Here is a 23,980-nt window from a genome sequence, read left to right as displayed (position 1 = left end):
CTCCCTACTTCCGGCCCAGGAACGCACTCTATGGGCCCCCTTGGCCAAGAGGGCCGTGACTTCCTGCTGGAGAAGCACCAAGTGATCCCCTGACATGCGGTGGCACCGAGGTGGCATGGCTGGAGGGGAAGACTGAAAGGGAAGGGAGTAACCCCTGCGGATGATCTGCAACACCCACTTGTCCGATGTGATATCGTGCCAGTGGGGGAGGTGGTGGCAGATCCTGCAACCCACCGGCGTGGGGTGCTCCACAAGACTCTGATTAGGAAGGTTTGGAGGTAGAAGCAGCGGGGTCTTCAACCCCCCCCCCCACGCTGATTGCCAGACCTGCCCCTGCGGAATCTGCGGCCACGCTGAGGCTGGGTCTGCACAGGCTTGCTGAAGGAACATGCCTTGGCCCCTCTGCCGGGGCCACAAAAGGAACGAAAACCAGGAGTGGCCGGGCTCTTTGCAAAAAGATCCAAGGACTTTGCCGTGGCTTGCGAGTCTTTAAAACGCTCCAGTGCACTGTCGGACTTATTGCCAAACAGGCGAGTCCCGTCAAAGGGCATGTCCATGAGTGAGCTCTGGATATCGGGCAAGAACCTGGTAGATCGCAACCAGGTGTGGTGACGCAGCGGCAGTCGTAGTAATTGCCCTACACAGTGAGTCCGCGGTGTCCAAACCACACCGAATGGCGAACTTAGCCGCATCTTTACCCTCAGCAACAGCTTGGGATAGCACAGCGTGGACCTCCTCAGGAAACTGAGGCAACACCTGTGCAACTGTAGCCCACACCGCGTGGGAATAGCGGCCCAATAAGCAGGCGGTGTTCACTGACCGCAGCCCCAAGCTGGCCAAAGAGAACAACCACTTACCAAACTGCTCCAGCTTCTTAGAGTCCTTATCTGGCTGAGCCGTGGGAAAGGCACTCTGAAGTAGAGGCTTGGATGACCAGGCTCAGGCGTAAGATGAGTGGTCAAACGCGGGGTCACCAGGCACCGGGCGATGACCCCCTGGCGACATTCTTATCCACAGGGGCCCCTGTGGCTGGCCACGACCAAGTGCCCAAAAAGACGTCGGTGAGGGCGTCAAAGGGGAGCAGGGGCTCCGACAAAGTGGACGCGGTCTGGAGCACCTCAGTGAGATTAGTTTTGAGGCCACGGTAGGAAGATCAAGGTTAAGGACCTCTGCTGCCAGATGGTGAACCATCGTGTAGGAGGCGCCCTTCTCCTTGGTAGGTGGGGGAGAGGCAAACCCTGGGTCAGAAGAGGAGTCTAGGTCGCCGGCGTCCTCCAAGTCGTCCACCCAGTCCTGCTCAGAGTTGCACTGACTGGCAAGAGGGTCCTTGGACACCTCCCAGTCGTCCTCCACCTCTGTTGCATGGGGAACAGACCACAGCGGTAGAGCTGGAGCCAGAGAAGGAACATACGGTGTCTGAAACTGCGCCAGCTGGGGCCGAGCCGGCACCGCGTCCTAAGGTGGATCCCAGGTAGGAAAAAAAGGGTCCTGGAACCGTGGCGAGGGTAGGACAAACTGCACCCACTGCAGAGGCGGAGCTGAGGGTCGCGCTGGGGTCTGAGCCGGCAGCGCTGGACCTTGTGGGGCCGGAGTCAACCGCGCAGGTTCCTGTGGTGCCGAAGCTGGATCTTCCGGCACAAGGCCTAAAAAGGTGGTCCATGGTAGCAAGAAATTCTTGCACCGGTTTGGGAGTCTCCGACGGACCCGGGTAAGGCGGGTAGGCCGCGGGACTCCCAGGCTCCAAAGGAGCTGCAGGGGCAGAACCCCCTGTCCGCATCCAAGGGCCGATGGGGGGACGTCGGAGAGCGAACTCACTACTTCGACTTCTTTTTTTATGTCGTCGCTTACCCGAATCTGAGGGCGAGGACTTGGAGCCCGAGGAGTGATAACTGCGGCCCCGCGAGTGTTCCTGGGAATGGTCCCTGGAATGGCACAGGGACGAGTGCTGGACCTCCAGCAGCTTCTGGCGCTGCTCCCTCAAGGCCTTCGGGGCCATGGCCTGACAGTCCCGGGAGTCATGGTCGGTCTCCAAGCAGTAGAGGCACATCGTGGGGGTGCGCCACTGACATATTGCAACGGCAGGCCCCACAAGACTTAAATCCAGGCTTCCCTACGTGCACCAAGGATAAAAGGAGACCGTCACAAAAAGGGTAGTCAAAAAGTGACTAAGGTACGTGCTCTAACCGGATCTGCACTTGCTGGCACGAAAAAAAGCGTCCGCACGCATGGGTGGCGCCGAAGTAGTCTCCGTGATGTCATCTCTTTGCTTACGACGCCAGTGAATACTGAGCCGCACACCACCACCTACTGAAGCTCAGGGGTACTGCTAGCAAAACTTTCCAGATCCAGTCTGATGCCGGAGGATATTCTAAGGTAAGGAATCTATCACTGTCTCTTACAGATATATTGTTACACAAGTAGTAACTTGTGCGATGGCGGTAGTCGCAGCTCATCTGCACAGGTCAGGGGTGCCAGTCTTCCTCTATCGACATCTGGCTGCTAAAGGCGGGCTCGCCCCAGGCTTTAATCTCTCACCTCCAGACTACGGTGAATCTCCTGCATCTGCTGGGTTTCGCGATCAACATGCCACACCGGACTCCTTCCCAGATGCTCCCTTTTATCAGAGCTGTTCTGGACAGTGTACTTTCGGGCTCATCCTCTGTGAGTCCAGAATATTCAGGTATGATGCAGAGGTTTTAGCCTCTATTCTGGGTTTTGGTGAGACTGACTCAGATACTGCTGGGCGTCTTGACATCCTGCTGTTGACACATGCCAGATGTCATATGTGTGCTCTGCAGTGGGGCCTGAAGTTCCAGTGGGCGCAGCATCAGGGGAATCTCTCCCACTTGGTCCAGATCTGGGAACTGCAAAGGCTCTGCAGTGGTGGCGAACAAATATTGATTAGGTCAGAGGCAGATCCCTCTCCCTTCACCAACCAAATCTCACAGTAGTGACCGATGTTGCTTCTGGGATGGGGTGGGCACCTGGGAGAGGTGGAGATCAGAGAACCCTAATCTCCAGTTTAATCCGGACTCCATATCAACATGCTAGAATTATGTGCGGTCCGACTGGCATTGAAAGCCTTTCTACCCTCCATCAACAGAAGGCTGTTGCAGGTGTTCATGGACAACACCACCATCATGTGGTTTCTAAAGGCTCTGCATCTATGGGCATGGCTGGAACAGCAGGGCATATCCCTGGTGGTTCAACACCTGACAGGTCCCCTGTACACCAGGGTGGATGGACTAAGCAGTCGATACCTAGCGGATTACAAATGGAGTACCCACCCGGCAGTGGCACAAGGTCTGTCAGAAGTGGGAAGAGCCATGGTTAGATTTGTTCCCCTCCGCTGAGAATGTGCAATGTCAGTTTTGCGCACATAGTTTCAAATGCGTCTCTTGTTCGAAGACTCTTTTTAGTCTTGCGTAGAGGTCAGGGCTCCTGTACGCATTTCTGTCCATATCACTTCTGCTCAGAGTTCTCAAGATTAGGAAAAACCTGGTCAAAGTGACTATGGACTGGACACAGACTGGTATCCCAAGCTTTTAAACCGGTCTCTATCCTATGATCAGGCTGCCCCTTCTGGGGGATCTCCCGTTGCAGGTGAGTGTCCTTCATCCAAACCTGTCCTACCACAGTCTTCCTGCATTGAGATTGGGCGGCAGCAGTTGATACTTTTCAACCTTCCTTCTGAAGTTTGTAACATTATTCCTGCAGCCAGACTTCTCACCACCAACACTGTATATTCCTGCAGTTGAAAAAAACTTGTGGCATGATGTTCATCGAACAAATTGTTTCCCTTTCTGAGGTGCTGTTCATGCTTTACCTTGCCCAGCTGGGCTCTGGCCAGTCTCAAGGGCTATCTTTCTGCTCTTTTTGCATTCTTGCCTCTGTCAGACCAACTCTCCCTTTTTTAGGTCTCGCTGAGCCCCAGCGCTTGCGCTGGCTCGGAGAGACATTTTGTATTTGGGATTTTTAAAGTGCTGCCTGTGGCCTAAAGCTTGAGTGCACGCGCGCAGCCGCCAATCACTGCTGCGCGCGCACCACTCGCGTGCTTGCCACACAGCGCGTCCCGTCCTAGCGATCGGCATCACTTTCGCTTTGATCGCGATCGCTATTACTTTCGCTTTCACGGCCGCGCGGCCGTTACTTTTACGGCCACGCGGCCAATGCTTGTTTTAGGAATGTCACTGCAGCAAGGTACAAACCCACAGAACAGGACCAACTCACCTAATCCCCAATCGTGCCAAGAAGATACCTTCACCTAAAAGAACAACCACACAGGACTCTTCAAGACAAAATGCACTGTGCTCACTGCGACTACCTTCATAGCGCTTTGCTTTAGCATTTGTGTATGCTTGCAGTGTCTCAGAGTGCTCTGAAGCTGCCAGAAGGCAATGTGTTAGTGCGATGTACAACACCTAAACAATCAAGGTGTCTCCCCTTCCTTCAGAACCAGAGGTCTGGGGTGCTAAAGCCATGTCACAAAGCTGTTGGCTGCTTTCTGAACAGTGACTGCTTGATGACATGGCCTCAAATGTACAAATCAGTCGTAGCCCAAAACCACCCTTCACTAAAAGTCACAAAGTTGCTCCTCTCTAATATACAGAAGGCAGGATTCTTCTCGCGATCCTTTGCAACTGCAGGGATGGAGGCCTGTGAGGGGCAGCAGACTGCCAAGCCACGGTCCCTGCATACTCAATGTCTACTACTTTTTTTTGCCCCGCAAATAGCACTGGGAAGATACCGGTCCTGGATATTTGCCTGTCACCCCCCCCCCCGCACCCCCTCAAGCTCCCAGGTGTAATTTGAAGAGGGGAAGTTGTCCGCTTTACAAATCAGTAATACCTGCTTCAAAGCTCATTAACTTGTCAACAGTTTACAAACCCAGTTACAGCTGTAAAGCATCTGTACAATGCATTATGGACTGGTTGGAAGAGGGAGCGCGTCCCTTTCATGCCCCCCCCCCTCGTTCCGATTTGCAGTAAGCCACAAGGTGTACTTCACAAGCCAGAGAGATATTTCCGACTCCCATAGTACGCTTGTGTGTTGTAATTTGATGTTTTTGCAGATCTCAGACTTTGCAACTGCAGAACAGTTGATGACGCTTGGCTGAAAATGCCCACACTTGAAAAGGATGTTTAACCCGCCCTCTTAGAACAATATGCCCTTGTCTCCTGCAGTGCAATATACCCCCCTGAGAACGCGTCCACAGGACAGAACCAGAAGATGCTCCCGCCCCTGCACGTCCATGCGGGGCCAGGAAGCAGCGCCTCCTCGGGGCTGGTAGTTCAGAAGAATTTGTGCATTCTGACATTTGGAAGCATCTGCAGGGTGTGGTGCCAGGTGTTGGCGATCCCCTCGTCCTCTCCGAGCCCCCCCCCACTCCCCATGAGCACAGAGCCCCTCTCTTGAGCTCCCACTGTACCTTCCTGAAATGTCTCTTCTAACGCGCCCTGCTTGGTAGATTCTTGTGCCTGTAGGAGTGCTTCGGTCGTACGTTGTTCAGGGAGCCTGAATGTGAGGGTTTATTTAACATTCCAAAAGAACACGGTCTTAATTTATATAGAAATGTTTTGTGTCATGCATGCCTTGTATGCAGAAAAGAATCCTTTTTGTGCACAGCAGGCTTTATGGCTCTGTCAAGACTCTGAGCGAGCTTGAGACTGACCCCATCATGGCGCCCTATTGCCCATCTTGGGGTAAGACTATGCGACCTTTTCTTTTGATGCTTAAACTATATTTTGTACTGTTTTTTTTTTTTCACTTTGCATTAGTGGAGATTGCTGTTAAAAACAAGCATTTGGAATGCATTAGGTCTCGCATTTAAGAGATTTTAAACTATTGGCATTGTAAAAGACAATGCCTATTTTTTTTAAAACATAAATAAAAGGCATTGTTAATTACAATGCTAATAGCTTAAACTCGCGTAAATGCGAGACCTATTGCATTGCAAATGCTTGTTAAAGTCTCCTATTGTGAATAGGTTTTTGAAGGGTCTTGTCCATTTGATTCCCCCTGCCCATTTCATTATGTCTCAGTTGGACATTAACTTGGGTCGCACATTCTTGATGTGCTCTTCTTTCGAGCTTCTACACAGTTGTCCTCTCAGGCTGCTCATCATAACCTCCTTTCTTGTGGTGATTGCATCGGCCTGGATGGTGAGTTATCTGCAGGCTTAATCTTCCAAGCCTCCATTCTTCTCAATTGATCTGGACAAACTGGGGTTTCGCACTTGGGCCTCTTCCCGCCGAAAGTGGCAACACCGTTTTGGATGGGCCAATTTGTCACCTGGCCCACCTTTATGCTCCTCCACATCCTCTAAGGAAGAGGAGTGACTGTCTCAATCAACTAGCATTTGTAAAGCACAGCACTGTCACCCCTAGGGGTATAAGGGTGCTGTCTCAGTCAAAGAGCCAGGTCTGGAGTCTTCCTGAAGTCTGCCAATGAGGGAGCTGAACGGAACTTGAGAGAAGGTCGTTCCAGGTTTTGGCAGCGATGAAGGTCCAGCCACACCTGCCACAGATGCGGGGTGGGTGTGAGGGTGAGTAGCACAGGTTTACAGAGGGTCGGTGGAAGTTTAGTTGGTGGTTGATATAGGCAGGCCCTAGGTCGTGGAGGGCTTGATAGCTGTGTGAGGATCCTGAACTGGCATCTCTTCTGAATGGGGAGCAAGTGGAGGTCTCAGATGGGGGGCAATGTGGGTCTGTTTGGGGAGGTCCAGGATGAGTCTGGCTGCGGCGTTCTGTATAGTCTATAGTCTTCCGAGGAGCTGGTTGGGGATGCTGGTGTGGCTGTGGTCAAGGTAGCTGGTACTGAGGCCCTGAGTGAATTACTTCCTAGTGTTGGTTGGGATCTATGTGAAGATTATGCAGAGCATGTGAAGTGTGGAAGCATTTGGAGGAGACTGTGTTGACTTGTCGTTTCATAGTCAGTTGGCTGTCGAGGATGATGCACGCATGGCCAGGTGGTGTGGGTGTAGGTCTGAGTTCTGCAGGGTGCCAACTATGGTCCCGTGCAGAGGTGTTCTTCCCGAAGAGTAGTAGTTCAGTTTTGTGGGAGTGGAGTTAAAGGCAGTTCTCATCCATTTGGCTACATTCGTCATGGTAGTTCAGACTTTGCTTTTGGCGTTGGAGGTGTCCTTGTTCAGCAAGACGATCAGTTAAGTTGTCTGCGTAGGAGAATTTGTTGAGTCCGTGGAATCTTGACTGAGAGGGATCATCTAAATGTTGAACAGGGTGCGGCAGAGGGATGATCTGAAAAGCGCATGGTCATTCCGTCTTGACTGCACACGAGTTCCGGGTGGAAGCCCGTTTCGTGGGGGATGTTGGTGCGAAGAAAGGTCGGGCATTGCAGAAACGGACCATCTTGATAGGTAGTTCTCTGCATCAACATCTGCTACGCACTGGCTAAGAAGCAACCTACTGAAGACTTACGAGCTCATTCCAACAGAACTAAAGCTGTGTTTCCTGTGTTAGCACTTGTAGTCCTAGTCCTGGGCATCTGTGAGGCAGCAACGAGTTTACCTAGCATTACTGCCTGAACAGTCAGGTTCGCAGGGATGAGCATTTTGCCTGTTGGGACCTGCAGGACTTCCTAGTTCAAATTTGTCTGCAGTACCACCACTGGGGATTGTATTGCTTGGGTATCTATTCAAAGGTAAGGAATCTGCGGTTAGAAGTCTCTGTGATATACCATTTACTTACCTTGGGTAACTCCTTATCTGGTAGACACACTATCTAGCCCCAGATTCCTTACCGACCCTTCTGTTCTGCAGACCTGTCTAGGGCTGATCACTTTAAGGGCCCTAATTTGGACACAGCACTGTTAGTGCAATTCATGACTGCGCTTCTGGTGTGGAAAGTCGGGAAAAGTAACTGCTGTCAATGTGCCAAGGTTGTGCATATATAGGTGATGCGTAAGCAAAGGCTGAAGCGGACGCTGCCACTGCATGAAGCAGGCTGATGCCACTAACCAGCGTGCATGGTTTACTGCTCACGAAAAATCTTCCGGATTCAGTGTGATGCCTGGGGAAATTCAAAGGTAAGGAATCTACAGCTAGATAGTCTGTACCAGATAGGGCTTTACTCAAGGTAAGTAACTTATTCTTTCGACCCAGGTCAGCACCAACGCTAATGTGGAACCTTAACCGTGTATTGACTGAACTATTGAAGGCACCATTTGAACTTCTGCACAAGGCAGAGCTATGGTTCCTGACTTTGAAAACTGCCCTCCTAATTGCAATCACATTATGTATGGGGAGAACTGCAAGCACTAACCACGTGGGAATGCTCCATACAAATAGACCGACCAGATTGTTATGTGGACAAACCCACACTTCTGTCATTTCACAGTTCCATGTGAATCAAATGATTCATCCTGCAGTCTTTTTCCAACAGCTAAAAACACTTGTGTTTTATTGGAAAATAAAAATTGTTTAACCAAAACTCAGGCTGAGAGCCCTGCACATGCTGGGCCGTACACAGGGCAGTGATGTACTACCTGGAAATAACAAAGGAAATCAAAGGGAAACCAGTTCTTCATATCCTTTGCAGATCCAAGCAAAGGATCACCAGTAACAAATGGCAGTTGTAAGATGGATAGTGCAAACTATACAGTGGAGCTACCAGGAAGTTGGCACACATTTGGAAACCAGACCTGTAGCGCATTCCACAAGTAAACAATCATTGGCATAGCCAATAGGTCTTGCCTTTGGGACCGTATAAGTGTTTAACCATGCAACAGTTGATGTTGTTGCACCAAGGATATTGTGCTGCGTAACGAAATACTTATAAGGTCTCAAAGGCGAGACCTATTGGCTATGCCAGTGTCTGGGTGAGTTCAGGGTATTAAAGGACTTTCATGATGGGCACGTTTGTGAATTAAACTAATAACTGTGTAAACAGATAAGCGAGAATGTCAGGGAGAAAGCGGCACTAACATGCTGGCGCGTGTGATGGATAGAACAGGTGTGACAACAGCAAAGGAACAGCTCCCAGACAGCACAGGAAGGTTTTAAGAAAATGCACGCTTGCCACGCTCCCTGGGGATAAGTTATTACTGCGTCACAAAAAGCCTCAAAGTAGCTAGAACGGGATTGCTGGCAACAGGTTGTGTTTTTACAGAACGAGTTACTACTGTGCTTTCAGTAGGATTGAATAACGTGGTGTGGTGGGGGGGTCGGGGGTCGGGGGGGGGGTGTCACATGCCAAAAAAAAGGTGTGTAGAAATATTTTATGTAGTGCATGGCCTAAGACGTGAGCTAGAATCTATTACGAGATCCATGGTGCCACCAGAATAATATTTCAGTTGCATCTGGGTGAATTTTCTTAGAGTGCATCCAACTAAATCACACAAGCATATACCTAAAACAAGCCAGACCTTGGACTTCCCAATGTTTGATAGTGATGATTTTATTCGACAATGAATAAGAGTAACGACAATGATATTGCTGTAAATAATTACAATTAAAATACTTCTATTCTGAAAATGAGATTTTGAGATTCTGAAATCACATTTAGAGTTAAAAATTACAAAGGTCTAAAAAAAGGAGTCCTGAGTGACGGGACATACGCACACTGCATTTTCTTTTCCTTTGGCGCTGTCTATATTTTGATAGCTGCAAACCTTCTTTACACACGCTACCATAAATTCATAATTTCATTTGGCACAAATGTGATCACAACTGTGTGCTCTGCAGAGGCCAAGGATTGGATGAGCATGTTGTGTGAACACCGTGTGACAGGCACTGTGACAAACTCCCACAACCATCCGCTTCAAATCTAGAGCTCTCAAACGTGCCCATCATGAAAGTCCTTTAATACTCTAAACTCACCCAGACACTTAGAATGCGCAGAGTATGCTGCTCTCATCCTCTCCCCAGAGTAGTAACTCGGAGTCTCAACTGTGGGCTTCAGGTGCCTCGGTACCCAGCTGCCACTGGGCAATAAACTGAATTATTAACTCCGCGGGACAGAAGCAGTGCATGCAGCTGTTGTACGTGTCGCATTCCCTGTGCTGAATCGGAGACGGTTTGGCAAACACTAAACACATTACATAAGGACTAATCTCACAGGCTACTGTAAAGTAAACATTTATGCTCATGCCTTTGTGTGCATGCTTAACACAAAAAAACGTATCTTTGACACAAATGTTTTTGTTTGCTAAAGAAGGAAAGGAAATCAAAATCTGTAAAGGTTGCCCGAGCATTAGGCGTGGAAGTAGGTTTGAGTTTCTATTTTGGCATTGTCCTCTCCCGGTGTGAATTAAACAAACAAATAACTGTGCAAACACATAAGCGAGGAAATGTCAGGAAGAATCGGAACTAACTTGCCTCGCGCTGGCACGCACGATGATTAGAACAGGTGTGACGACAGCGAAGGAACAGCTCCCAGACAGCACAGGAGGGTTTTAAGAAAATGCACGCTTGCCACGCTCCCTGGAGATAAGTTAATACTGTGTCACAAAAAGCCTCAATGTAGCTAGAACGGGATTGCTGGCAACGGTATGTGTTTTTACAGAACAAGTTACTACTCTGGGGAGTTGAGTGGTTTTATTACAGCATAACAAAATTATTAAAGTAAATCATGGTTGCAAATGTCATTTGTTCCTGGAGTGTATGTATAGCAGCATATAAAAATGAAAATGATGCAGCCGCTGGAAAAAAATTAATGTGAGTGGGAAGTGATTGCAGGGACGCGCTCTGTGGTTGGGGAGGGGCAGAGCGAGGCGCTTGAGAGGGCGCTGTGCTTTGAGCCATGACAGCCAGACGGAGGAAAGACAGATGGCGGCTGCACGCATGCACACAAGCTTGAGGCCAGGAAAAGCCTCTGGTAGTATTTTAAATATCCACTAACTAAATGTCTCGCAAAGCAGCGCATGCGCTGGCTCAGGCGAGACCTAAAAAGAGGTCACCTTAGCGTCCTGGTTCAGTCCACACCTTTACAAAGCACTATTACATGGACGCCTAGTTGAACAAAATCCCAAGTTGGGCAGATAACAGAAGCACCCGTTTGCAAACTCAACCTCACTTTAACACCATCTGCTAGAGAATCCAGAGATACCACAACAAAATCAATACACAGGATGTGAATCCAGAAAAGGATTCATGATGCAAAAAGAAATGGTTACTTACCAGTAAGAGTAATTTTGCAGCTTGAAGAGTTTTCTGGATTCACATGTGACCTTCCACCTCCCAGGAAAATGACAAGGTGTTAGGAGGGTTACATACTGCGATAACTTAAATCATCCGGAAGCTATCACTGACCTAGTTCACCATCAAGGGAAAAAATCTAAAGATGGCGACCAGACACAGGTTTACGAGACGTATGCCGGACGTCACAGAAGGACGTACATAGCACCAAATGGCCACAAATGACGCCCAGAAATAGCAACCGTGTCGTTACACAATACCTGTCTGAGTTTGGGTGCTGAAGGCAGCAAAAGAGTTGTAGGAAGGTAAACTATTTAGCCTTGTTGTCTCACCTTTCCCATTTTCACTCCTTCCTTCCAAGTTTCGTTGAAGTCCTGGTCAAAACTTTGCTGAGCAGCCAGTTTGAATTTGATTATAATCTTGCACTTTTCATCACAGGGTCGTTCATACGTTGTCCCGCCTCAGCAGTATCCAGTCCAGCCGGGCGCTCCCAGTTTCTTCCCTGCTGCTAGCCCTACAGAATACGGAACATACGGTAAGGACCTTTTTGACAAGTTTTGAGACTTCAAACTTGGACATCTTGTTAGTTTACCACCTTTTTGATTTTCATTTAGAAAAAATACGTTTAAAATGATCAAAGGCTGATCTGATGAGATTAACTTTATTTTGTTAAATTCCAATCATGAAAACTTAATACGTTTTTGATCAATGCAAAAAGAACAAATCAATGAAGAGCATATCAAACTATGTATTTTTCTTAAGAGACCTGCATTATTTAGAGTTACAGCGAGTACACAACAGACATTAAGACCAGTAGGAGAAAATATGGCACAGAATAGACACATTACTCAGAAGGATGTTGCTGTCTACCCGCACAGCCCACCATCACCAGAGGATATCGTGCTATGTTGTGGTATGGGCAAGAGGTGAAGGAGAACTCAGTTTCTAAAACATCCTTAAATCAGAAAAAAATTGTAGCCTGCCTATTCCACTTGCTGTTCTGCAGCAAAGCAGGGATGAATTCTCAGTGCCAGTACAGCCAAGATTGTTACCTTTGGTATTGGAATACATACAATTCTACCCCTCAAGATCCTAGATATATTAGAACACATTTGGAGCATGATTCCCACAGAATAGCATTATTGAGGACAGTGACTTGCCACACAGCGTCCAGACGTGGGTCATTGCATCATATGCCACTAGAACCAAGCTTACCCGGCTAAGCCCTTATCTCGAAACCAGTCCTGGGTTGCTTGTGTTCTGTTTCGGGGAATGCCTAGCCTGCAATTCAGGCTGGACTGTTAAATTGGAGTAGGGTCAAGACGGATTTCCATACACCTCTGTCCAAACGGAGGTGGCCTGGTGTGCAAAATAATGGACTGGTGTAGGAAAATGCTCCTTTTTGACAGTCACACACTTTTTTCCTTGTAAATGATGTGATTTTTGTATGAAAGTGCACTGGGTTCCTGCTAACCAGGTACCCAGTGCCACAGCTATTTCCTTAAACTGTACAAATGTTTCCCCAGTTGACAACCTTTGGCACCCTCTAAGTCACTAGTAAATGGGATATCACAAAATAGAAATGACCAGGGATTGAGCCTTCTCCGACTCTCTTACCAAAATTCAAATCTCACACAACAGAGAAACTTTATAACACATCTAACCCTACTGAATGCTAGACATGGGAAAATCAAAAGATGTCTTAATACTGCCCTCACACACTTGATAGTGTCATGCTTCATCATTGGGCCGCATCATACATCCAGGTGCAGACCAACACTCTGAATGGAGCGCAATTTTTTAGAAAAAAGATAAAGGATAGTGGTGAGGGTAGAGTGCAATAAAGACAAAACGAAACACAAAAGTGTAACTCAAATCGTAAGGGAAAACAAATCTTCTCATGGAAGCAGGGACCAAGAGAGGTGCAGATATAATTATAAAACAGCCTAGGGGTTAACCCCCAATTTTTTTTTTGTCCACCTCTGGCAGGATTAAAACAAACGATATGGGGTATTCAGGGAAGGTAACGACCCTTCTATCCCCACTGCAAATACCAACATGTTTCTGCCAGCTTTTTTTGCGCCTGACCGGGTCGCTCTGGCATTAGTCAGGGTATTGGTACCTATTTTCTGGTCTGTACCCCTATTCGGGCATTCATTACCTTATCACTTTGTATGTTTGGGCTCTGCCCCAACGTCCCTCTTTCTGGAGATTTCCAAGAGGATTCACAATTAAGAGTTTACGAATATTATTCTAAACCCGGGACTTCGGGGGATGGTGCTCTGGTCGTCACACTTACCCCAAAGAGACACTGTCTCCGATATCCCCTCAGACGTCCTCCAAGGGAGTGGATTCCTCGGTGGCTGATTAGGAGATCAGGTGGATATTGGGTAGAGACTAGTGAGACAGTTTATGCTTTTAAGGGATATATTTACTGGATGAGAGACTGCAAGGACAGTTCCTTGTTGTAGAGTTATAATCCATTTTTAAAAAGCTGTTTTATTGATGTCGCAGGTAGATGTCGCATCACACGGAATACTGGACCAGGGTAAAAGCAACTTATTTGCTTATTTGACTAACTAGAGCAAAATGGGTGTAAAATAACATTCACGGTAGCCCCTTACTATTTAACCTTTTGGGGACATTGATGGACAATTCTCTGTACTCTGGCTTCACCCAGTAACATATATCTTTTACGGGAATATCCGTAGAAAGCCGTGCGCCACCCAGCATTGCTTGTGAAAGCAGAGATCTGAAGTCAAAGCGGAATAGGCATCATTAGCAATAATTGCAGAAACGTCCAAATATGGTTGTGGTGATGTGCGATCACCTATTGTGGTAAAGAATGTGTATCGCACGCAGTGCATCAGTTCTGGTGAGTGGCATTGCTAATTAGAAGCATCCTCAAGGGCAGAAAGCATGAGACCATTCTATATCATAGTCCAGTGGCAATAGATTGCCAAACCGACTTGTCTGTGCACATCGGGGCTTTAGTGCGTGGGAGGGTGGGGGGTATTGCACACTGCGTAACATATTTCGTTGGCTCAGTATGCCTTAATCCCTGCAGAAGTCCCCACCCAGCAGCCGACACTCCACCGTGGTGTTACGAATTTAGTTTTTTTCAGAGTCGACTTGTATGAGGGAGAAACAGGCTGGTCTGTGTAATATCAGTGAAAAGAATGACCGGCTGGACAGGCCATATGTGAAATTTGGTCTGGAGTGTCTGGTGTGTTCGTGGTTTAAAGTGGAGTCGTCTTTACCGAGACGCTGTAGTTAGTGTTTGAAACCAGTCTTTAAACGTGGGCGGGTGATACATTATTTTATGTATGACACTGTTTAAGTTATCACTTTTCTAGACACAAATCTGGTGCTGTGACCTCTACCTACGACATCAATAAAACAGCGTTTTAAAAATGGATTATAACTCCACCACAAGGAACTCATCCAGTCACTCATCCAGTAAATATGCATGTCAATAAAGAAATGCACCCTTTCGTCTGGCAAAAAGGCATTGTAGTGGTAGCCCATATATATTCCATGCATGGGAAAGCCGAGATTTCGTTTGTGTTCTGTACCATGGTAGTGAGCAGTTTTGAACACAGTAATTGTATTTCCTTTGAACTCCCTTTCTGTGGAGCAACAGAAGCAACGATGTTTGAACTGCTGTGTGCTAAACCTCAAATCCTCCCCTGAATGCACCGTATTATATTTAATCTGTTTATTAGAAACTTTGTGCTGCGTGTTGTGATTGGTTAAACTGCATTTGTGTCTGTCGGCACAATTTGTATACAGTGTAAGCTGGAAAGCCTCAGCGTTGATGCTCTGAGATGTTGAGGGGATCCTCTACTGTGTTTTTGTGCTTTGTTTTGAGCGCGAGTACGTACACACAAGTTGGTATGTCGGTCTTGTGCAATTGTTTACTACGCCTACTTGAAACGCGACTCCGCTAACAGTACGTTACTCATCCCAGGAGCATGACAAATAGGCACACTCGCTCTAATTGTGCAGCCTGGAAGACAGTGATGTCCTTGCGTCTCCTTGGGAGGAGCATGGAGTAGCACAGATGTGCCACACCAGTGTTCTCCGTGCGCGCCACGCACGTCGTTCGTAGAATCTGCCAGACGATTTCTTCTTGGAAAGCACTCTAAGAGCAAAATATGAAATGCTTTTCAATTGGGGGCTGTTTTATCCCAAGGCTTGGCGATCCCAGCCATTCATCACTTAGATTAAATAAATCCTTTAGAGGGCAATCTTAGTCCAGTTTTGTTTTTGTTACCTGTGTGTTACTCTGGGTAGTAATATTGGTCTTAACGGAAAGCTATATCACTATCGCAAAGAACCATATAATAGCCTACATGATGTTTTTACGATTTCTTCCGCTGGCCATTCAAAAAGGCTGGGTTTTTTCTTAAACCGTATTTTGGTAGCTTATGTTAGTGATGTCAAACAGGATATTAACTTTCAGGCTTGTAACTTCGAACATACTAGGCGATTCCTTTAGTGCCCCACAGCGAATGCAAACCATAATGTCTTGACATGTATGCTTTCAGAATTGTAATGAGGACGTTTGACATGGACTACAAAACCTGTTGTCATTTGGCACTTAAAATATTTACATTTGTTATTTCTAAAGATTTATCAACTTTGAAAAGGTGAAAAGCTGAGTCACCCACCGCTGGGGTTCATACCTGTAACGTGTAGACACCTAGACGTAGTGCCTTCCCCATTGAACTTGTATGTAAACAGTGCTTCTGGTATTTGAATGGCCTGGCACACACTAAAAGGAAAACCAGCATTTGCAATGCAATAGGTCTCGCATTATTTAAGTTTGAGCTCTTTGCATTGCTAAATAATGCAACACCAATAGCTCAAACAATAATAATGCGAGACCTATTGCAGTGCAAATGCTTGTTTCAAATGTGGGGGCAACCTGAGATAGACCTCTTCGCCACCCACAAACGCCAAATGCCCAAGCTTCGCCGCCAGGTATCCACACCCATTGTCCAAAGGCAACGCGATATGGATGAATTGGTCAGGCAGATTAGCGCACGTCTTTCCACCTCTCCCACTCATTCCAATGGTGGTGCGCACATTACAGCAACATGCACTGACTCTCATCCTAGTTGCTCCAACTTGGGCCAGACAACCGTGGTACACCACACTACTGGAACTGTCTGTAGTTCCGCACCAAAGACTACTCCTCTCCCCACGCCTCCTAACCCAGAACAGTCAAGAGATCAGACACCCGGACCCAGCTCAGCTCAACCTTGCGATCTGGCTCCTAAGGTCTTAGAATTCGGTTACCTTAATCTACCCCCTGAATGCATGAACGTCATTAAGGAAACTAGACGCCCCACCACTAGAGCCTGCTATGCAGCCAAGTGGAAGAGATTTGTAATATACTGTCATACCAACATTATCAATACCCTAGACGTGTCTATCCAACACATCATAGGTTACCTACTACATCTGCAAAGGTGCAATTTAGCCTACACATCGATTAGGCTACACCTCGCTGCCATAGCAGCCTATTTACAAAATAGACCACTCCTATCACTTTTCAGAGTGCCTGCCATCAAAGCCTTTATGGAAGGCCTCAAAAGGATAATTCCACCTAGAGTACCACCCTCGCCTGTGTGGAATTTAAACATCGTTCTCACAAGACTAATGGGTCCTCCCTTTGAACCTCTCCATAAATGTGAGCTCCATTAGGAAAGTTGCATTCCTAGTAGCTATCACTTCTCTTAGAGTTGGTGAACTGCAAGTGTTAACTATTCAGGAACTTTTCCTACAAATCCATCATAATAAGGTTGTTCTCAGAACTAATCCAAAATTCCTCCCTAAAGTCATTTCTCCTTTCCACCTCAGTCTGTAGAGTTGCCAGATGGCCGCCTTCCTCGAGACAAACGGATCCCTCGACCCCTCACAGTCCGGCTTCCGAGCCAATCACAGCACCGAGACCGCCCTCATCGCCGCCACCGATGACATCCGAGCCCTGATGGACAATGGAGAAACAGCGGCCCTCATCCTCCTAGACCTCTCTGCGGCATTCGACACGGTCTGCCACCGCACCCTAGTACGGCGCCTCAGCAACATCGGAATCCAGGACAAGGCGCTGGACTGGATCATCTCCTTCCTCGACGGAAGAACACAGAGTCCGCCTACCACCGTACAAGTCAGAGGCCTCCGAAGTCACCTGCGGCGTCCCTCAAGGATCATCTCTGAGCCCCACCCTCTTCAACGTCTACATGAGCCCCCTCGCGGCCATCGTACGCAAACACAACCTCAGCATAATCTCCTACGCCGACGACACCCAACTGATCCTCTCCCTGACCAACGACCCCGCCGCCGCCAGATCCAACCTGCACGAAGGGATGAAAGAGGTAGCCGAGTGGATGACGACCAGCCGCATGAAACTGAACTCGGACAAGACGGAGGTCCTCATCCTGGGCTCCTCACCCTCCGCCTGGGACGACTCCTGGTGGCCTCCCGCCCTGGGCACCGCACCCAAACCGACAGACCATGCACGCAACCTGGGCTTCCTCCTGGACTCCTCCCTCTCCATGACCAGGCAAGTCAACAACGTCTCCTCGGCGTGCTTCAACATCCTACGCATGCTACGGAAGATCTTCTGGTGGATCCCCACCGAGACCAGGAAGACCGTCACCCAGGCCCTCGTCACCAGCCGACTGGACTACGGCAACGCCCTCTACGCCGGTACCACCGCCAAGCTCCAGAAGAGACTCCAGCGGATCCAGAACGCCTCAGCCAGACTCATCCTCGACATCCCACGAACCAGCCACATCTCCGGACATCTGAGAGACCTTCACTGGCTCCCCGTCAACAAAAGAATCACCTTCCGCCTCCTCACCCACGCACACAAAGCCCTACACGACCAAGGCCCGAGCTACCTCAACAGCCGAGTCAACTTCCACGCTCCCAAACGCCACCTCCGATCAGCCAACCACGCCCTCGCCGCCGTCCCCCGCATCCGAAGAGCGACTACAGGAGGAAGGTCCTTCTCCTACCTGGCCGCCAAGACCTGGAACTCCCTCCCTCCCGACCTGCGCCTGACCCAAGACCACCTCTCCTTCAGGAAGAAGCTGAAGACCTGGCTGTTCGAGCAGTAGCGGCACCCCCCCCCCCCCCAGCGCCTTGAGACCCTACGGGTATGTAGCGCGCTTTACAAGTGTCACTGATTGATTGATTGAGTTTTCTCACAGCCACAGATAGTCATGGATAGAGCTCTTCATACCCTAGATGTCAAAAGAGCATTGCTCTATTACATTGAAAGAACACATTTTCGTAAGACCAAACCACTTTTTGTGTCATTTTCACCACCCCACAAAGGCAACCCCATATCGAAATCTGGGATCGCTAGATTGTTAAATGCATACAAATTTGCGATCACAAAGCATAACCTACTTTATCTGTTCCTCTTACAGCCCACTCAACACGAAAGATAGGGGCTTCAATGGCATTTTCAGGGAACATTCCCTTATGACATCTGCAAAGCAGCTACATGGTCTACACCGCACACATCCACAAAACATTCTGTGGATGTGCAAACAAAACAAGCTAGTGTGGGCCAGGCTGTACTCAAAGCAGTATTTCAAACTACTGCAACAGGTTCTGGTGGTCGCTGGTAAGGATTTCTACTGCTATACAATCTATGCTAAAACCAAAGAAAATGATGGACGGAGTGTTGAACATTGCAAGCACTCACCCCCAGTCAACTGATCTGGGTTTAATCCATCACCGTTCTTTAGCCCACTCTGCCACCGTAGTTCAGACATGGCCATATGCAAATCAGTCTGACCCTGTGCCTCATGGGAACAGTCGAGCCCGAACTGCCAAGCCATGCCTTCCCTGGACCGGAAACAAGCTTCCTAGGACCGGTTTCTGGCATTTCAGCCGTCTTCAGCCAGGCTTGCTTGAATCCAGTGGCAAAGTGAGCAAGGGACTCACGTCTGAGCATACCCTGCCAACTTATGGCGAACAAAGCCAAAACCAAAGAAAATGATGGACGGAGTGTTGAACAGGAGTGTTGAACATTGCAAGCACTCACCCCCAGTCAATGTATGACATTGTTCTGCATTCTGTCCATCAAATGTTAGTTTTTGCATTTGTCACCCCGAGTGGGACGGGTATGCTCAGACGTGAGTCCCGTGCTCTCCATGCCACTGGAATCAAGCTGTCCTGGCTGAGGAGGGGTGAAACCCCGAAACCGGTCCTAGGATGCTTGTTTCCAGTCCAGTGAGGACCTGGCTTGGCAGTTCGGGCTGGACTGTTCCCATGAGGCACAGGGTCAAGACTGATTTGCATATGGCTGGGTTCAAACTGGAATGGCATGGTGAGCAAAAAAACGATGGATTTAGGCCCAGATCTCTGTACTGGGGTGAATGTATGACATTGTTCTGCATTCTGTCCACCAATTGTTTTTGCATACAATCTATGCTAAGTGTGTGATCTGCAGCTCATATGCCTTGAATGGGAAATGCTACTTACCAGTATGCATCTGTTCTTGGCCTGTAGAGCTGCAGATCCACACACGCCCACCCGCCTCCCCGGCTACCTTAACTGTTCCAGTACTATCTTATTTAGATACAGCATACACGGACATCTTTCTGTCTCTTACAAAACTCCATTTCCCTGCTGGCGAAAAACAGTGAGAATGGAGCCAATGCCCATGCGCACTATAGTCCAAAGGTGTAGTCACCTGTCCCGTGACTTCCAAAGACATTTCCAAGACAAATACAAGTGCAAACATCCGGGCCCAACACCAGATGGCGATCTATGCGAAGTGTGTGGATCTGCGGCTCTACATGCCAAGAAAAGATGCATACTGGTAAGTAGCATTTCCCTTTAAAGGTAAACCCCAAACTAAAGTTATATTTAAACACTAATCCGGCCTACAAAGGGTTGCAGCTTTCCCTGCAGCTCGTCCCTCTTTCAGCCATATTTTCCTGTCAGAACAGCAGTGGGTCTCTTGGGCAGGATGGCGTCCTCCATTGCCCTAGTGCCCAATGCCAGGCTGCATACATGCCCGCTTCAACAGTGCCTTGACGCTTTGCAGCATGTATCTTTTCTGGATCCACACTTCATTTTTCTGCTGTCTAGGAGTTGGGCCTGAAATGTTAGTTTAGTTTTTCCCTTTTAAATGCTGTTTATCATTTGTAATTCTGTGACCTCAGATACCTGTCCCTGATAGCCCCTTTGTGTGGTCGACACCGTCCGATTCTTTGTCTGCCGTTTTTTTCTGGAAGCAGAGGAAGGATGCAGAAGAATTTTGGAAATAACTTCCTTTTTCACCAAATGAGTTTGGAGAAAACACAAAAACCAAAGTGTACAGAGTGGTGGTGGTCGTGGTGGGGGGGGGCTTGGACTTGGATTTCCACAGACCTAAACCAACTGTCGCAGGGACACCGGTCATGAGGGTCAGAGAAAGAAGGTAGGCAATGGAACAAGCTTTTTGCCCAAAGCTTCACCATAAATAACGCCAAAAAAGAACACCATGAAGTGTACTTCTATCTGCTGAAAAAACAAAATGTGGGCAGGTGTGATGTGTGCTTTGAATTTCAGCCGAAGGCCAGTAAGGTGAGAAACAGGTTTTGGGGTCATTACTTCGTGATGCAGGCAGAAACCTCACCAGCAATGAGAATGTCCAAGATGCCGAAGTAGCACATTGGGAAGACTGACGCCAAAGGAGTTAGAAAAAAAAAAGGTGTCAAAGGTGTTGGAAAAATTGCAAGGTTACCCTGGCACCAAAGCCCACGATAATTGAGGGGAAGCAGAAATACAAAGAACCCCACAGGTTAAAGTCAAATGACAATCTGAACTGACCTAGACTCCGAAAAGCCTTCCATATCGAAGAGGGGGGAAAAAAACTGAGTGATAAACGCTTGGAGCCAATTAGGAAGACCTTTACGTTCTATGTCAAACAAAACTATGATATTGAAAGGAATAAGTGCAGGCTCAAGGCGGAAATGGAGGTCTTCATCAAGAGGGAATTTGACAAATCCCTCAAGGCAGTGGTTCTTCCCCTTTTGACTTCTTTGGAGCCCCACTTGAACACTACTGGAACCCTTGGACCCTCCACTGTATCATTGGACTCTGTTGACCCGGAGTTAGTTATTTCTTTTCTGATAGCCAGGGACCCTTGCCTAAGCATTTTTGAGGAATCGAAGGACAAACTTTGCAATACAGAAACAAGCATTTGTGAAACAAATACGCACATGTTGAAATATTCACATACCAAGGAAAACCTATACCTGGAAGGTTGGAGCGTTTGTAAATTCGGCCCTCACCGTCCACACAATATTTGCACATACACTGCTGTCCTGAATCAGTCTTAGGATACTAACTTAATTTGTACCCTCCAATTTCAGATTCCTTCACATTTACAGAACTTTTGATTTTATTTTACTTTGTGGACTCTGGAGATCAGCCCTAGGACTTGTCTGCTTCCGCTTATGGACTTTCTTTTCTGTTCAACTACCTCTATTTAACTGTCTTAATAGAAAATAACCAGCAGAGGTCAGTATAATACCAGAATTGCTTTCTGCTGAGGGACTTTCTTTTATTTTTCTGGCAACTGCCTCTACTTAACTTTCTTGATAGAAAACGACCAGCAGAGGTTAGTAAAATACCAGAATCACTTTAGCATTCTCTAGATTCCAGTTCATAGAAATTGTCTTCCACGAGCACCCGTAGACAATATTTTTTCAAATCTTGTATTATCAGTAATATGACCACCGAAGGCCCTGCTTTTATATTAAAAACAGAGCTTTGGACTATACCATTTCCCGCTGGAATGCAATATTTCTCTCCATGTGTTCCCATACCTGGCATGTCGCACAGTTTGGTGCTTACTTTCCCTCGCTGTTAAAGAACTGTAGATGTTTCAGCATCGAGGCTAATGTGCTGCATAGCTAAATACGTATAAGGCCAAAAAAGGCGAGACAATGCATTGCAAATGCTTTTTTTTTTGCTTTATATACACCTTATTTTAATCTGTTAAAAAATTGTCATGTGCAAGTAGGCTGTGCGGACCCAAATGGTCCACACCAGAGGTCTTCCTCAAGGGAGATTTCACATTACGTTGAAGCCAGTCAGAGGACCCAGAAGTTGAAGTGGTAGAATCGGAACCTCCAACACCGAAGCCACAGAAAAAGGAGGAATAACTTTTCCCAGAAAAAGAACAAGGTCAGTTTGACTAAAGTCCCAGAGGAATGTAGGGCGGTAGGACATATGGAAGTTAGTTTTTGAGGAAGGAGTGGACACCTATCCTTTGCCATGTTCAAAGCCCCAGTTAAGAAAAAAAACACACAAAAAAAGTTGACGCTTAGGGAGCTCAACTAGAGGAGCAAATGAGTTGTGGGTTTTTTTTGTATGGGGAAAGTCTTACCACACTTTCTATCCATGCTACCAAGCGTCTTCATACAGAGACCAGAATTCTTTAGCTACTAGCGACAGCACCATGGGTGGCGAAGAAATAAACCTTCTGAAGCTCCACCTTGCATCAGAGGCAATGTAGGCACTTACTCAATTATAGCTGGCCCTTCACCCCAAGGGCCACTACCCCCACCAGGCAGAGCAAAATAATAGTCATGGTGGAGAGAGACTGAAAGGTCCACTACAATACTATGGCACATGCGAACGCTAACGTCTTGCATTAAGTTTATTCAAATGAGCAGTGGTAAGAGATTTAGGTGCTGTTGCATCACCTTCCAAAGAAGTACCAAGCAACATTAAAACTCAAAGGCAAGGGCATCTGAAGTCCATACCACAGATCTGCACTATATGCTGGTCACACAGCTAGTGGGCAGCTCGTGTGCTAGGTGTGGACGAGTTGCTGCAAATGATGACTGCAAAGGCCATTTGGCACTCCAATTCAGGGGACTCTCCAAAGGACGACTAAGAGGAAAGCAACAGACAGTGTAGAAGGGGATAATCACTCCTCACACCAACATTTCTCCAACTACCACCTCACAAAGCTCGGCGCACCAGGCAGCAGCCCTTTTGAGGCGGGGCCGAAGAAGGCTCTACTCCACAAAGGGCAGGGCACTCCACCAGGTGACTTTAAATAAGTACCCCACCTGCACTCAACTTTATAGAATTCCTCAAGGTATGGCAAAAAATCACCTCCAAATAATGAATTTTTAACATAGTACAGTATAACATTGAATAGAACAACTAAGACACACTTCAAGTCTAGGACCAAAGGCAAGGTTTTGTGATGTAGAGAACAAAATTGTTACTATAGAAGATCAAGGACCCCCTGAACAAACACACAATAGAAAATGTACAAGTAAATTATAAAACCAAGGAATTTTCTCCATCTACTTGCTAGTACCAAAACCAGAGAACGGCCTCAACCATTCTGGACAGGCACACCTTCAACAAGTTCAGAAAGACAAGTTCAAAACTGTCACTCTACAGAAGGTCATCCCATGCCTGTGGAAAGGACACATGCCAACCGTAGACCTAAAATACCCCTATCTATATTTGACAATGAACTTGACGCGCAAGAAGTTCCTTTAGTTCTTTGTAAATGAGGTACATTACCAGTTCACAGTTGTCATATTTGTGATAAAATCTGTTGGAAAGGTTCCTGGTGTTAGTGGTGGCACAGTTAAAGCAGGATATGGAGAAATCCTCCTCAACACCATAAACCGAAAAGACGTTTGTTAGAAACTGGCTCTATATATACTACAACAAAGTGAGGTATAGTGTGTAGAGTTGAGGTGTCCCCAGAGGTAGGCAGAGGTTAAAGTTAAAAAGAACCTTACTCTCTATTTGTGGTGGAGTGGTCTAGCAGTAAGGCCG

General features: G+C 47.5%; 1 protein-coding gene across 12 annotated transcripts in view; it reads left to right on the top strand.

Annotated features, from left to right (window-relative positions):
- LOC146786091 (eukaryotic translation initiation factor 4 gamma 1-like) overlaps positions 1-23,980 on the top strand; it is a 1,219,153-nt gene that overhangs the window by 387,750 nt on the left and 807,423 nt on the right. For all 12 annotated transcript variants that reach the window (XM_085635575.1, XM_085635572.1, XM_085635570.1 and 9 more), the window contains one exon: positions 11,591-11,687. In XM_085635575.1, coding sequence (XP_085491701.1) covers positions 11,591-11,687 — 97 coding nt within the window. The remainder of the gene's footprint in view (positions 1-11,590; positions 11,688-23,980) is intronic.

The sequence above is a fragment of the Triturus cristatus genome, chromosome 11 (genome assembly GCF_964204655.1).
Source record: "Triturus cristatus chromosome 11, aTriCri1.1, whole genome shotgun sequence".
Lineage (NCBI taxonomy): Eukaryota > Metazoa > Chordata > Amphibia > Caudata > Salamandridae > Triturus > Triturus cristatus.
This window is presented reverse-complemented; position numbering and strand designations above follow the sequence as displayed.